Raw genomic sequence first — 15,710 nt, 5'->3', positions numbered from 1 at the left:
AGACCGAGTTCATTGTATTTGGCTCACCACACAATATCAATCTCGTCTCCTCTTCACTTCATCTTATGGTTGGCGATACTGTTATTAAACCTGCCACTTCAGTTTAAACTTGACTCACCTCTATCCATGAATGACCATGTATCTGGACTCTGCCAAACTCTTAACTTCCAACTTCGCAATATTGCTCGAGTCAGGCGCTTCCTTGATACAGACTCATGCCATCACATCATCCGTGCACTCATATTATCTCGCCTCGACTACGGCAACTCTCTCCTTGCTGGCACCACCAACATCAATGTATCCAAACTGCAGCGTATTCAAAATAGGGCAGTGCGTCTCATCTACGGCCTCAAACGTCGTGACCACATAACCCCATACATCAAGGACTTACATTGGTTGCCCATCAGGGAGCGTGTCAATTTCAAGATCCTCACCATCATATATCAATGTGTCAATGACATAGCTCCACTCTACCTTCAATCTGGAATTCATTCCTACACCACATCTCGTCATTTACGCTCTTCCATGGATACTACTCGGCTCTCCATTCCTCCCACAATCAAATTAGCTGGTGATAACGCCTTCACTTCCTTTGGTCCTCGAATTTGGAACAACCTCCCATGCAACATCAGGGAGGCCCAAACACTGGCCAGCTTCAAAAAGCTTTTAAAAACCCACTTTTTTCCAATTTGATCCATTTCTTGTTATTGCTATTTCTTTCTTTGTTTTCTCTTATTGTAATGCGCCTAGAGCTAAAATTGTATAGGCACAATATAAATCGATATATGTATGTATGTATGTATGTTTTACTTAGCTAATAAAAATTTTTGAAGGTTTTTCGTTTTATACCGGAAGTGACCCCTTAATGACCTTTGACCCCAAATCTGTGTACACCAAATAGACACTGGGTAATAGCAATGCATGTGTGCAAGTGGGGTCGCTGTCCTACGTAAATTGTGGGAGATGGTGCATTTTTAGTTGAAATCACGTTTTTGACCCCTGTGACCCCTGCGTGACCTTTGATCGCACGAGTTTCATGTGACATGTAGGGGCACGGTCAATGATCATTGTGATGAAGTTAGGTCAAAATCGATGTAAGCATGTGAGTGCTAGAGCAAATGTAATGGTTGACAGAAGAAAGAAGAAAGAAAGAAAGAAAGAAAGAAAGAACCTGTAAGAAAAAAGACACAGTAAAATATATGAAAACCCCATAGACATTGGATAATGTCAATGTATGTGTGCACGTGGCATAACTTTGCCATGTTGTGGCAGAAGGGGCCTTTTGAATGTTTTTTGTCTCAGACCGGAAGTGACCCCTTAATGACCTTTGACCCCAAATTTGTGTACACCCATAGACACTGGGTAATAACAATGCATGTGTGCAAGTGGCATCACTGTCCTACGTAATTTGTGGGTGAAGATGCATTTTAAAGGTATTTCGTTTTATACCGGAAATGACCCCTTAATGACCTTTGACCCCAAATAAAAAATACCATATATACATTGTGTGAACATACCATCACTCTCCTATGTTTTCTTAGCTAATGAAATTTTTTGAAGATATTTCAATTTATACCGGAAGTGACCCCTTAATGACCTTTGACCCCAAATTTGTGTACACCCCATAGACACTGGGTAATAACAATGCACGTGTGCAAGTGGCATCACTGTCCTACGTAATTTGTGGGTGAAGATGCATTTTAAAGGTATTTCGTTTTATACCGGAAATGACCCCTTAATGACCTTTGACCCCAAATAAAAAAATACCATATATACATTGTGTGAACATACCATCACTCTCCTATGTTTTCTTAGCTAATGAAATTTTTTGAAGATATTTCAATTTATACCGGAAGTGACCCCTTAATGACCTTTGACCTCAAATCTGTGTACACCACATTGACACTAGGTAATAACAATGCATGTGTGCAAATGGCGTTACTGTCCTACGTAATTTGTGGGAGAAGATGCATTTTAAAGGTATTTCGATTTATACCGGAAGTGGCCCCTTAATGACCTTTGACCCCAAACAAAAAAATACCACATATACATTGAGTAACTGCAACTCATATGTGAACATATCGTTACTGTCCTATTTTTTCCTTAGCTAATAAAAATATTTGAAGGTATTTCGTTTTAAACCGGAAGTGACCCCTTAATGACCTTTGACCCCAAATCTGTGTACACCCTATAGACACTGGGTAATTACAATGCATGTGTGCAAGTGGCGTCACTGTCCTATGTAATTTGTAGGAGAAGATGCATTTTGAGTTAAAATCGCGTTTTTGACCCCTGTGACCCCTGCGTGACCTTTGATCCCACGAGTTTCATGTGACATGTAGGGGAACCGTCAATGATCATTGTGACCAAGTTAGGTCAAAATCGGTGTAAGCATGTGAGTGCTAGAGCAAATGTAATGGTTGACAGAAAGAAGAAGAAGAAAGAAACAAGAGCTATATAGAAATTGTCATGCGAGACATGACACACAAGCCGACCTGTTGATGGGTCAAGTTTGAACAATTTAGAAATTTGACCTTTGACCCCTAAACTTTGACCTTTGGGTCACGGATGGGGTCAACTGCTCTTGCATTGCGCTTAGGATGTCATAAGAAATATTCCTGGTGAATTTCAGCTTAATCGGAACTTATACATGGATTTTGATTTTTTAAATTTTTGATTGACCTTTTGACCCCCTTAATGACCTTTGACCTCAATGAAAAAAAAACCTAACGTATACCGATAAAATGCATTGTTCCAATTTTAATTAAAAAATTCTACTCTGTTCAGTTGTTGAGATAAAAATTCTTAAAGTTATTTAGCTAAAAACAGGAAGTGACCTCTTAATGACCTTTGACCCCCAAAATAAAAATACCATGCATACATCAGGGAATACTGATTCATGTATGATGGTTTTATTACTCTGGTCCGTTTACATTTTGAGATAAATTTATTTTGAACATTTTTGATAATTTTGGTTTTTGACCGGAAGTAACCCCTTAATGACCTTTGACCCCAAAACTGTAGGCATCCTAAAGACCCTGGCTAGTAGCAATGCATGTGTGCTAATGGCGACTCTCTGCTATGTAATTTGTAAAGACAGTGATTTTTTGAATAGTTTTAGCTTTCAGACCGGAAATGACCCCCTTAGTGACCTTTGACCCCTTATCTGTGAACACCCTATAGACACCGACCAAAGTCAAGTCACATGACCTAAGCATGTCACCATCACATGTTATTTGTGGAAGAAGATACATTTTATAGCAAAAATCGCATTTTAGCCATTGTGAGCAGGTCAAAGGTCAAATGGAGTTCAATGTCATGTAACATGTGGGGACATAGTCAGTAGTGTTTGTGACCAAGTATGATCATTATTATGTTTTGATGGATCCAAGTTGTGATAATATTGGATCCAAAACATAATAATGATAAAATTGGATGCTTTACGCCCAATATTTATTGGTCTTGCTATGAGTTGTAAAATATTGGACTCGACTACGTCTCGTCCAATATTTTAAAACTCATAGCTCGACCAATAAATATGGGCTCAACCGATCCAATATATCAAAATCGGTCAAAGCATAGCAGAGCTAGGGCAAAACGTGGCAAATCACGCAAAATGTCACGTTTTGCTAAGAAAAAGCAAAAAAAATCACCTTTTTGACCATTGTAGCTAGGTCAAAGGTCAGATGCAAGTCAAAGTCATATGACATGTGCGGGCAATGCCAACGGTCCTTCTGACAATGTTTAGTTAAAATACGTCAACCCGTGACTGAGTTATACGTACGAATGTGGTCGACAGAAAGAAGAACGCCAAGAAGACAGTACAAGCCGACGTTCGTCGTCGGCTTGTAAGAAGAACCTGTAAGAAAAAAGACACAGCCGTGACTAACGTCACGGCTGTGTAAAGAAAGAACCTGTAAGCAAAAAGACACAGCCGTGACTAACGTCACGGCTGTGTAAGGACAAAGACATTTGTTCCGGGCCTTTGTCCCTACTTGAACATATTTGATACCTTATTGCGGAATGACCCAATTTTCTGTGGAGTTTCCATCTGGCACTGTAGGTAGCACCTGCAATGTCCTGGAAATTTTCGGTCATCAAGCCACCTGAATAATAAACATCAATATTCGCATAAAATTGAATATTCATACGATCGTATTGGTATATACTAAATTAGAAGAATTTTTAAACTTCAACACTACTTAAATTTGATCGCTTACCGGGAGCGCTTTCACAGTACCGACTGTGTCCTCAGCCGGATGTTATGGCATTTATGACAACCTTAGATGACGTCACACTTGTAGATGGCGTCAAAGGTGTTTTCCTCGCCCCCTGGTGGTCTTGGGTATAAGAAGGTTGTCCCAAATTGGATCTAAGTCCAGTCCAGTGTCTCTGTTTAAGATATGTTGCGTATGGCTTCTAGGGCGCTTCTGGAAAATTCTTCGGGTTCTTTTCCCAGTAAGCGATCAAATTTAAGTAGTTTTGAAGTTAAAGAATTCTTCTAATCAATATTTGTGTCATGATTAATACTTAGTGTTAATATCATAAAGTGACCAACATTACTGTTTATATTGTGTGTAATAAGATTGGTTATTCATCTAGCGAGATAATGTAAAAATATTGACACAAACTAAATTATATACAGATACAGGTACATGCGGTCGGGGCGGCGGCGGCCCCATACAATATCTCAGTAAGACCAGAACAAAATATGTTCGCTCCCCTAAATTTTAATGCTCTGGTCGCCGCCACTGCTCCACACTACTGCACACCCCACCCATTTGATTTGATTTTATTCAGCATGTTAAAAATGGATACACATTACAAATATTATATTGCCCTTACAGGTACAATACTTATTATAAACAAACATACAGAATCCATAACACCATGCCAAGGATAGCCCTTTAAGCTTAAAAACTTCCCTCCAAAGGGTCCTTATATTACGGAAAAAAATATTAAAAGTTAAGACTGGTAAAAAAACACCAAAAAACTACAAACAAAGCATTGGAGCAAAAACAACAAAAACTAGACATTCATTTGATTTAAAAGGTGAGCTTTGACATCTTTTTTAAACTTGTATTTCAGTGAAACTGATTAAATATCTTCCGGCAAGCTATTCCAGTTTTTGATAGCATTCAAATAAAAAGAACCAGAACTAAAATACTTGATCTGGGGAACTTGAAAATTAAAGTCCCTTCCCTTGTGCTATAATGATGCACACTTGATAGTCTAGTAAAATTCTCATTCATGTAGTCAGGACAAGTATTGTAAAAAATATTTAAAACATGAGACGAGCCGACATTTAAGATACGTGAACACAAAAACAACCCATAACGGAATTTGATGATAGTTTGCAAAGTTTACACGAACCGAATCTTCTACCAAAATGTTACCCAGGCATCAGGTACGAAACTAAACCACCCCTATCCCCTACACCCCTACTTACTTGAATATAAATCAGGCCGTCCTGCAAACTCAACTGGTTTTTTGAGCATTGCATCTCTCACCACATCTATTTGATTGAGAACTACCATCCATCGCTGACCCATTTTCACGGCAAATATATTGCCATACTTCTTTGTCATTTCCTTGAATTTAATGTGAGGTTGGTCCGTGAAACCTGAATAAAAATAACGGCTTTCCAAATTCAATTGTATTGTGATACGTAGAGACTAGGCCTAAGTATCATGAGCATGTGACATGTGAATATCAGTCTCTTGTTTTGTTAACAAATACGATTTAAAGTAAGGGTGCATCAGTCCACAAAATGAATATGTATATCACGTGATAAAGCGGATGCATGTTGTTTTTCCATATAAATACGTCAATACATTCGTATGCTTCTTCGAGTTTCTGCCGTTGACTCAGTTAACTCTTAAAAGGCCTTTCGTGATCCACAGTCTCGCCCCCTAAAAAAAAAAAAAAAGTTGAGATTTTTATACCACATGATGATTAATAAATTAATATTTAAACATTAAACAGGTAAAGAAAAATGTATCGTTTGTAAAAAGAACATGCAAAAGAAACATCAAATTTTCTCATGTAAAATATGTAAAAACTATGTGCATAAGAAATGTATGAACCTCAGTCGAAAGGAAATTTCGTTACTTAAAATAGATGAATATGTATGTAATAAATGTTCCAAAATCAATGATGTGAATATAGATAATGATGAGGATTCTGATGGCGATAATGACCTTATGAATGAATCTGGAGAAACAATCCAGGTATCGGATATTAATATAGACAAATATGATAAAATGATGTTTAATCCAATTAGATTTCAAAATAATAAAAAAATGACGAATTTATTGAAATGAACAAAATACCAGAATGCAATTATTTAACACCGGAAGAATTCAGCCAAAAATATATTGATACCAATAGTGAACTCTCCATACTGAATGTTAACATTAGAAGTATCAAGAAAAATTTTGAAAAATTGAAAGAAAACATTAAGACCTTAAATCACGAATTTAACATCATTGGCCTATCTGAAACCCACTTAAAAGAATCGCCATCCGAATACTTCAACTTAAATGGTTATAATATGGAATATACAAACAGAACAGAAAGAGAAAAAGGGGGTGTTTGTTTATATAGTTCCACTTCAATCAATAAACTGAGATCTGATCTTTGTATTTCAAACTCTAATTTTGAATCTTGTTTTGTAGAAATAGAAAGAGAAAATACACGAAATATGTTAGTAGGTGCTATTTATCGTGCACATACGAAAATTGAGCATTTCATCAAAGATATTGGTCCTATTTTGGATCAAATAACTAAAGAAAATAAGGAATGCTATCTAATGGGGGATTTTAATATAGACTTGTTAAAGGATGACTGTCACAAACAAACTCATGAGTATCTTAATCTTGTTTATTCATATTCGTTCATGCCAACAATTTACAAACCAACTAGAATAACTGAACATAGTGCAACCATTATTAATAATATACTTACAAATAATCACAACGATGTAAACTCAGAAATAATAGTTACTGATGTCAGTGATCATCTATTAACTATAGTACTCAAAAATCGGGCAGTAAGAAAAACATCGCCTGATGAAAGAAATTATTTTTATAAGAGGAATCATAATACTTGTAATATAAATAATTTGAAGCAAAAACTTTCCAATGTGAATTGGCATGCTGAACTGGATAATGAAGATGTAAATGATAGTTACAATAAGTTTATACGTATTTTCAATAATGTATATGATGAATGTGTGACTTTGACAAAACACAAGAGTAATAATAAAAAAGAACCAAAATTTCCTTGGATAAGTAGAGGTCTTCTCAAAAGTATAAAAACTAAGAATAAGATGTATAAGAGGTATATACAAAAGCCATGTGATGAAACGCTTGAGTCATTCAAAACATATAGAAATAAGTTAAACACGTTAATACGAAAATCAAAAAGAGAGTATTATAAAAAGAAATTTGAATCTGTTAAACACAATCTACAAAAAACATGGAAAACAATAAATAGTATTATTGGACGTAACAACAAAAGAAATATGCAAGCTAAATTCAAAAATGATGAAGGCGAAACGGTGTCAGATCCCCAGAAAATTTCAAATGAATTTAATAAATATTTTGTTAACATCGGACCTAAATTAGCTTCCAAGATTACAACAAATGGCAAGAAGTACTATGATTATTTAAAGAGCCCATTAAGCAGTAGCATGTACATGAAACCAATTGTTGATGAAGACGTTATAAAAATAATACATAAATTTAATCAAAACAAGAGTGCTGGTCACGATACTATTGGTAATTACGTGGTAAAAAGGAATGCAAAGGAAATATCGATTCCATTAACTATTATATTCAACATGTCTATTACTGCTGGTGTAGTACCAAATGAGTTAAAGATCGCAAAGGTAATTCCCATTTATAAGAAAGAAAATCCAGAAGTTTTCTCAAACTATCGTCCAGTTTCTGTTCTGCCATGCTTTTCAAAAATACTTGAAAGGCTTGTGTTCAACAGATGCATACATTACATTGATAAATATGAAATTCTAAATGATAAGCAATTTGGCTTTAGATCTAAACATTCTACCTATATGGCTATCTTGGAATTTATTGACAAAATTAGTAATGCTGTCGAAAACAATGAGACAACTGTTGGGATTTTCTTAGATTTGTCAAAAGCCTTTGACACTATCGACCATAGTATTTTATTACATAAACTGGAACATTATGGTTTTAGAGGAAACGTTTTAAAATGGTTTAAAGATTACTTACATAATAGAAAACAGTATGTGTATTACAATTCTTGTAAATCTGAACATAAAGATATAATATGTGGAGTACCTCAAGGCTCCATCCTAGGCCCATTATTGTTCATTTTGTATGTTAATGATATCATAAATACTTCCACCATTCTAAAATTTGTCTTGTTTGCCGATGATACTACTATAACTTATTCACATAAGGACATTGTGTCCAAATACGATCTTATCAACAATGAATTAAAAGAAGTAAATAATTGGTTTAAGGCTAATAAGCTATCAGTGAATGCAAGCAAGACTAATTATATGGTGCTTGGTACAAATCACAAAACATCACACGTATTGTACAATGTTACTAAAAATATTATATTAGATAATGTAATCCTGGAAAGGTTGAATAAGACCAAATTTCTTGGAGTGACAATTGATGAGAATTTAACTTGGAAATTTCATATTACCAACATCTCAAAGAATATATCTAGAGGTGTTGGTGTAATAAACCAACTGAAACATTTTGTCCCCGAGCGAATAATGTATTCACTATATTGTACTTTAATACTTCCTTACATAAACTATGGTATCTTAGCATGGGGAAATACTTGTCAAAAATATTTGGAAAAGATTTTCAAACTTCAAAAAAAGCCCTTAGAATGATATCGAATAGTCACTTTTAAGTCACTCAGCCCTATTTTCAAGAATTACAATTTGCTTAATGTTTATGATAGTTATGATCTCGAACTAAGCACTTTTATGTACAAGTATAATACCAATCAGTTACCAAAGGCCTTCAATAGTTATTTTGTTGAGCAGAGGAATCACCTCAGGTATCACACAAGAAACGCTGAAGATTACAAGATCTGTCTTACAAAAACAGAGTTTGCTAACAAAACAATAAGAACCGCCGGGCCAAGAAAATGGCATTCGATTGACAGATGCGCCAAAACGGCTACATCAGTAAAACTCTTTAGATCCCAAATTAAAACAAACCTTATAGAAATGTACACTTAATACCTCTTAGTTTGGATTTACTTATTTTATTTTTCTCCTTTTAAAACAAAAAATCGATTAAAATTAACTGATCTCTTAGCATTTATACTATATTCACAAAATGTCAGCTTTCTTGTGCGATATACGTACGTGAGCAAATGTTATGAAATCCTAATTTATATTCTGCATGTTCTTTATTCATCATTTTTTTCCTGCTTAGTTCGTTCTACATGAATGTATGAAAGAGGGTGGGGGTGTTTGTATGTATGAAATTGTATTTTATTAGACAAATTAAGAAACTTAGGCTAAGGTTACGGGGGTGCTTGTTCAGGCCTTTTTGGCCTTCTGAGCATCTCCTCATTCAAATGTGTTGTTTTGCTGTTATTGTATTGTTGTATTTTGAATGAAATAAAGATTGATTGATTGATTGATTGATATAAACAACATCAATTATACATATGGAAAAGTTTTCCTATGAAAGTCTCTTTAAATAAATTATACTCGACTCCAGTGTGTGCACGCTGTGTGTACAGAGGCGTTCGAGGTCAATGCACAATGCATACATTACCACACAGCACACTAAGCAGGGCTGTACGGAAGAGGGTATGGTTTTTCCTACTGTACGACGGCATTTTGTAACCAATCGAGATTCCTTTTTAGAGAGTAGAATCTGGCAAAGTATTTCTAGGAAATATCGTGTGAGCCAAGTCAATCGGACTGACTATTATCAAGTGAGGGCCCTCTATAGCACGCTACTTTAATAACACGGGGTGCATGTCAGTGTATTTTGCAGTAAATTGAGTGAGATTTTGGGAATACCTTGCGGTGTTTAGTGCTCCTGTACGACAAGGTCTTTCATCAGATTTCCTTGAAAATCGGTGAAAGTAGAGTTTAATATATACATGAGACAATTAAGAGTGAGCCAAAAAATAAAAGACTTTCCCTTTATAATAATTGAAGTTGAAAGTGAAAAAAGACAATTTTCTCCCATTGCTTAACTGTGGGACCCCTTTTATTTGAGCAAAAGAGACTACTTTTCCATATGGAGTGGATATTCATACGTAGTGGTAGATACAATGGTTAACTAGACTTAGCTGTGGTCTAAGACCACGAACACAGCCGTGTTGTGACCCCTTAATGACCTTTGACCCCCAAAATATATGAAACCCCATAGACATTGGCTAATGTCAATGTATGTGTGCACGTGGCATCACTTTGCCATGTTATTTGTGGCAGAAGGGGCATTTTGAAGGTTTTTCGTCTCAGACCGGAAGTGACCCCTTAATGACATTTGACCCCAAATAAAAAAATACCACATATGAATTGGGTAACCACAACTCATGTGTGAACATACCGTTACTGTCCTATGTTTTTCTTAGGAAATAAAAAAATTTGAAGATATTTCAATTTATACCGGAAGTGACACCTTAATGACCTTTGACCCCAAATCTGTGTACACCCCATAGACACTGGGTAATAAAAATGCATGTGTGTAAGTGGCATCACTGTCCTTCGTAATTTGTGGGAGAAGATGCATTTTAAAGGTATTTCGTTTTATACCGGAAATGACCCCTTAATGACCTTTGACCCCAAATAAAAAAATACCATATATACATTTGGTAAACACAATTCATGTGTGAACATACCATCACTCTCTTATGTTTTTCTTAGCTAATAAAATGTTTTGAAGATATTTCGTTTGATACCGGAAGTGACCCCTTAATGACCTTTGACCCCAAATCTGTGTACACCCCATAGACACTGGGTAATAACAATACATGTGTGCAAGTGGCGTCTCTGTCCCACATAATTTGTGGAAGAAGATGCATTTTAAAGGTATTTCTTTTTATACCGGAAGTGACCCCTTAATGAGCTTTGACCCCAAGTTAAAAAAATACCACATATACATTGGGTGACTGCAGATCATATGTGAACATACCGTTACTGTGCTATGTTTTACTTAGCTAATAAAATTTTTTGAAGGTTTTTCGTTTCATACCGGAAGTGACCCCTTAATGACCTTTGACCCCAAATCTGTGTACACCACATAGACACTGAGTAATAACAATGCATGTGTGCAAGTGGGGTTGCTGTCCTACGTAAGTTGTGGGAGAAGATGCATTTTTAGTTGAAATCACGTTTTTAACCCCTGTGACCCCTGCGTGACCTTTGACCCCAAAAGTGTTATGTGACATGTAGGGGCATGGTCAATGATCATTGTGACCAAGTTAGGTCAAAATCGATGTAAGCATGTGAGTGCTAGAGCAAATGCAATGGTTGACAGAAGAAAGAAAGAACTAGACTTAGCTGTGGTCTAAGACCACAAACACAGCCGTGTTGTGACCCCTTAATCACCTTTGACCTCAAAATATATGAAAACCCCATAGACATTGGCTAATGTCAATGCACGTGTCCACGTGGCATCACTTTGCTATGCTTTTTGTGGCAGAAGGGACATTTTGAAGGTATATCGTTTTATACCGGAAGTGACCCCTTACTGACCTTTGACCCCAAATGTGTGTGTACCATATAGACACTGTGTTATAACAATGCATGTGTGTAAGTGGCGTCACTGTCCTACGTAATTTGTGGAAGAAGAAGCATTTTAAAGGTATTTCGTTTTATACCGGAAGTGACCCCTTAATGACCTTTGACCCCAAATAAAATAATACCACATATAAACTGGGTAACCACAATTCATGTGTGAACATACGGTTACTGTCCTATGTTTTTCTTAGCAAATAAAATTTTTTGAAGGTTTTTCGTTTTATACCGGAAGTGACTCCTTAATGACCTTTGACCCCAAATCTGTGTACACCCCATAGACACTGGGTAATAACAATGCATATGTGCAAGTGGCGTCACTGTCCTATATAATCTGTGGAAGAAGATGCATTTTAAAGGTATTTCGTTTTATACCGGAAGTGACCCCTTAATGAGATTTACCCCAAATTGAAAAATACCACATATACATTGGGTGACTGCAGATCATGTGTGAACATACCGTTACTGTCCCATGTTTTACTTAGCTAATAAAAATTTTTGATCCTTAATGACCTTTGACCCCAAATCTGTGTACACCCCATAGACACTGGGTAATAACAATGCATATGTGCAAGTGGCGTCACTGTCCTATATAATTTGTGGAAGAAGATGCATTTTAAAAGTATTTCTTTTTATACCGGAAGTGACCCCTTAATGAGCTTTGACCCCAAATAAAAACAAATACCACATATACATTGGGTGACTTCAGATCATATGTGAACATACCGTTACTGTGCTATGTTTAACTTAGGTAATAAAAATTTTGAAGGTTTTTCGTTTTATACCGGAAGTAACCCCTTAATGACCTTTGACCCCAAATCTGTGTACACCACATAGACACTAGGTAATCACAATGCATGTGTTCAAGTGGCGTCACTGTCCTACGTAATTTGTAGGAGAAGATGCATTTTGAGTTGAAATCACGTTTTTGACCCCTGCGTGACCTTTGACCCCACGAGTTTCATGTGACATATAGGGGCACGGTCAATGATCATTGTGACCAAGTTAGGTCAAAATCGATGTAAGCATGTGAGTGCTAGAGCAAATGTAATGGTTGACAGAAGAAAGAAAGAACCTGTAAGAAAAAAGACACAGCCGTGACGTTACCACATATAAACTGGGTAACCACAATTCATGTGTGAACATACTGTTACTGTCCTATGTTTTTCTTAGCAAATAGAAAAATTTGAAGGTTTTTCGTTTTATACCGGAAGTGACCCCTTTATGACCTTTGACCCAAAATCTGTGTACACCCCATAGACACTGGGTAATAAGAATGCATATATGCAAGTGGCATCACTGTCCTACGTAATTTGTGGGAGAAGATGCATTTTAAAGGTATTTCGTTTTTTACCGGAAATGACCCCTTAATGACCTTTGACCCCAAATAAAAAATACCATATATGCATTGGGTAAACACAATTCATGTGTGAACATACCATCAGTCTCCTATGTTTTTCTTAGCTAATAAAATTTTTTGAAGGTATTTCGTTTTATACCGGAAGTGACCCCTTAATGACCTTTGACCCCAAATCTGTGTACACCCCGTAGACACTATGTAATGACATGCATGTGTGCAAGTGGCGTCACTGTCCTACGTAATTTGTGGGAGAAGATGCATTTTAAAGGTATTTCATTTTATACCGGAAGTGACCCCTTAATGACCTTTGACCCAAAATAAAAAAAATACCACATATACACTGGGTAACCACAATTAATGTGTGAACATACCGTTACTGTCCTATGTTTTGTTTAGCTAATAAAATTTTTTGAAGGTATTTCGTTTTATACCGGAAGTGACCCCTTAACGACCTCTGACCCCAAATCTGTGTACACCACATAGACACTGGGTAATAACAATGCCTGTGTGCTAGTGGCGTTGCTGTCCTACGTAAGTTGTGGGAGAAGATGCATTTTTAGTTGAAATCACGTTTATGACCCCTGCGTGACCTTTGACCTCACAAATTTCATGTGACATGTAGGGGCACGGTCAATGATTATTGTGACCAAGTTAGGTCAAAATCGATGTAACCGTGTGAGTGCTAGAGCAAATGTAATGGTTAACAGAAGAAAGAAATAACCTGTAAGAAAAAAGACTAACGTCACGGCTGTGTAAAGAGTTTAACTTCATCACTACACTATTTTTCGCTCACCTGGAACGTTTTCACTGATGCCCAGGGGGAGGGGCGCTACATCGTAACATCCTATGACGTCATCCTGTCAATCATATGACGTCATCAGTGAGAGATATCCCGAATGTAGACTAGATATCATCACAGCATCACCATCTGCTGAAGACGCTAGTCGAATTAGTGAAAACATTCCAGGTGAGCGAAAAATAGTGTAGCGTTGAAGTTAAACTCTTTAATCAACATGAATTATATTCTTAAGGATCGACTTACTGAACATATTCCCAACAATAGGTAGTCCCATAGGTCCGGGTGGCATCCCGCTTGGTCTCCGAATACTCCAATAAATAAGGGATGTGAGAATGGTAAGCAACACCGCTGTAATCGGATAAATCTCTCCGACGGATGTAGAGATAGACTTCGTAAAATCTGGCAACATGGTGACGGGAGTAGTCTAAAGATGAAAGTATAATAATAATGTGCATTATTTTGTCAAGTGTCCCTCCATAATGATGAATGCCATAATTATTACTATTCTCCGTCATAGTGAATTTGACCTTTGTTAGTGGTTCAAGCTTTAATACTTTGCGCACCTGTTAGCAACCCATTGACTCCGTGTTGTGATAATTTTGATCGTGGTTCCGAGCGTAGATAAGGGCGAACGAGTTGACCTGGTAACGATCGATTTTGACGTCACACTACGACGGTGAATAATCCGTCCCTGTATAACACCAGGGATCTACACGAAGGGATAAGCATCCTAGACTGCTGCCCTCATTCGGAATATGTATCCTAGGTCTAGAAAATAGGCGGATTAGCGGCCATTTTGTCTTCGACATGCCTTTTTTCACGTGTCCTTATACTTTAGTACACAAATATATAAGTTAACAGGTTTACAATATTAAAATTATATTTTGAATATGCAATATATTCTGTAGTAAATCGATCAAATGACGGTGATTGTTCAGGTATTTTATGCTTGATAAAATTAAACTGTCTGACCAGATAGTATTCTCCTCCGCCGTCAGTGTGATTCCAGGCACTCCACGTACCGTGTTGCGAAGGTGGAGGAGACTAAAGCTGTATTGACGAACACGCATGCGTTAAAAAATATGTAGCCTAGGTCGAACAATAGCGTGACGTAGTTTCCGGCATTGTTCCTATGCACTTTCACCCTCCTGATAACACGTCAAGCACAAAGCGCCGAGCGCGGGAAGCGACAATGGTACAAACGGCACTAAAATGCAACAACCTCATTGATTGGTTTCCCTGTATCGTCGGGAACTGACTTGGGAACTGAATTGGGTATTTTAACGCATAAAAAATAATGTAACTAAATAACTGATAATGTTGAGAACATATCAGTTACATGTATCACATGCTTTTTGAATTCTGACAATAGACCGATTTCGTCTCAAAGCCCTTCCCAAGTTCAAAACCTAATACAGAATGCGGTTTTAATTATTATTATTTTTCCTTTACTTCAATTTTGAATAGACCAACTTTTCATCTCTCAGGGAGGTTGCACTGTGGTCAAGATGAAGAAATTTTACGCTTCGTGCTATGTAGACATCTGACGATGTCAGACGGGTGATTTTTGTGTTGTGGATCGGGGAAAAAACAGTGGACAAAAAAAAATGAAATTTACTCAATCCAGCGGGAATAACACGAAAAACGGGGATTTGAAACGAATTATTAAATCAAGATGACCTTAGCACTCTGACTATACTATATAGATTATCGATTGATATTTGAATCCGTGGAAAGGCTTGAAAATGAGGGAGTTTCGTAAATTTCTTATATTTCAA

The 15,710-nt window shown here is 36.7% G+C and overlaps 1 protein-coding gene across 1 annotated transcript in view; it reads right to left on the bottom strand.

Annotated features, from left to right (window-relative positions):
• LOC140163571 (cytochrome P450 1A1-like) overlaps positions 1-14,352 on the bottom strand; it is a 30,157-nt gene extending 15,805 nt beyond the window's left edge. The window contains exons 1-3 of the mRNA XM_072186884.1: positions 14,176-14,352; positions 5,450-5,623; positions 4,013-4,106 (exon numbers count right to left, since the gene is read on the bottom strand). Coding sequence (XP_072042985.1) covers positions 4,013-4,106; positions 5,450-5,623; positions 14,176-14,341 — 434 coding nt within the window. The 5' untranslated portion in view covers positions 14,342-14,352. The remainder of the gene's footprint in view (positions 1-4,012; positions 4,107-5,449; positions 5,624-14,175) is intronic.
• Positions 14,353-15,710: the final 1,358 nt, after the last annotated feature.

This window comes from Amphiura filiformis, chromosome 11 (genome assembly GCF_039555335.1).
Source record: "Amphiura filiformis chromosome 11, Afil_fr2py, whole genome shotgun sequence".
NCBI lineage: Eukaryota > Metazoa > Echinodermata > Ophiuroidea > Amphilepidida > Amphiuridae > Amphiura > Amphiura filiformis.
Note: the sequence above shows the minus strand (reverse complement) of the source record. Positions and strands in the feature narration are given on the sequence as shown.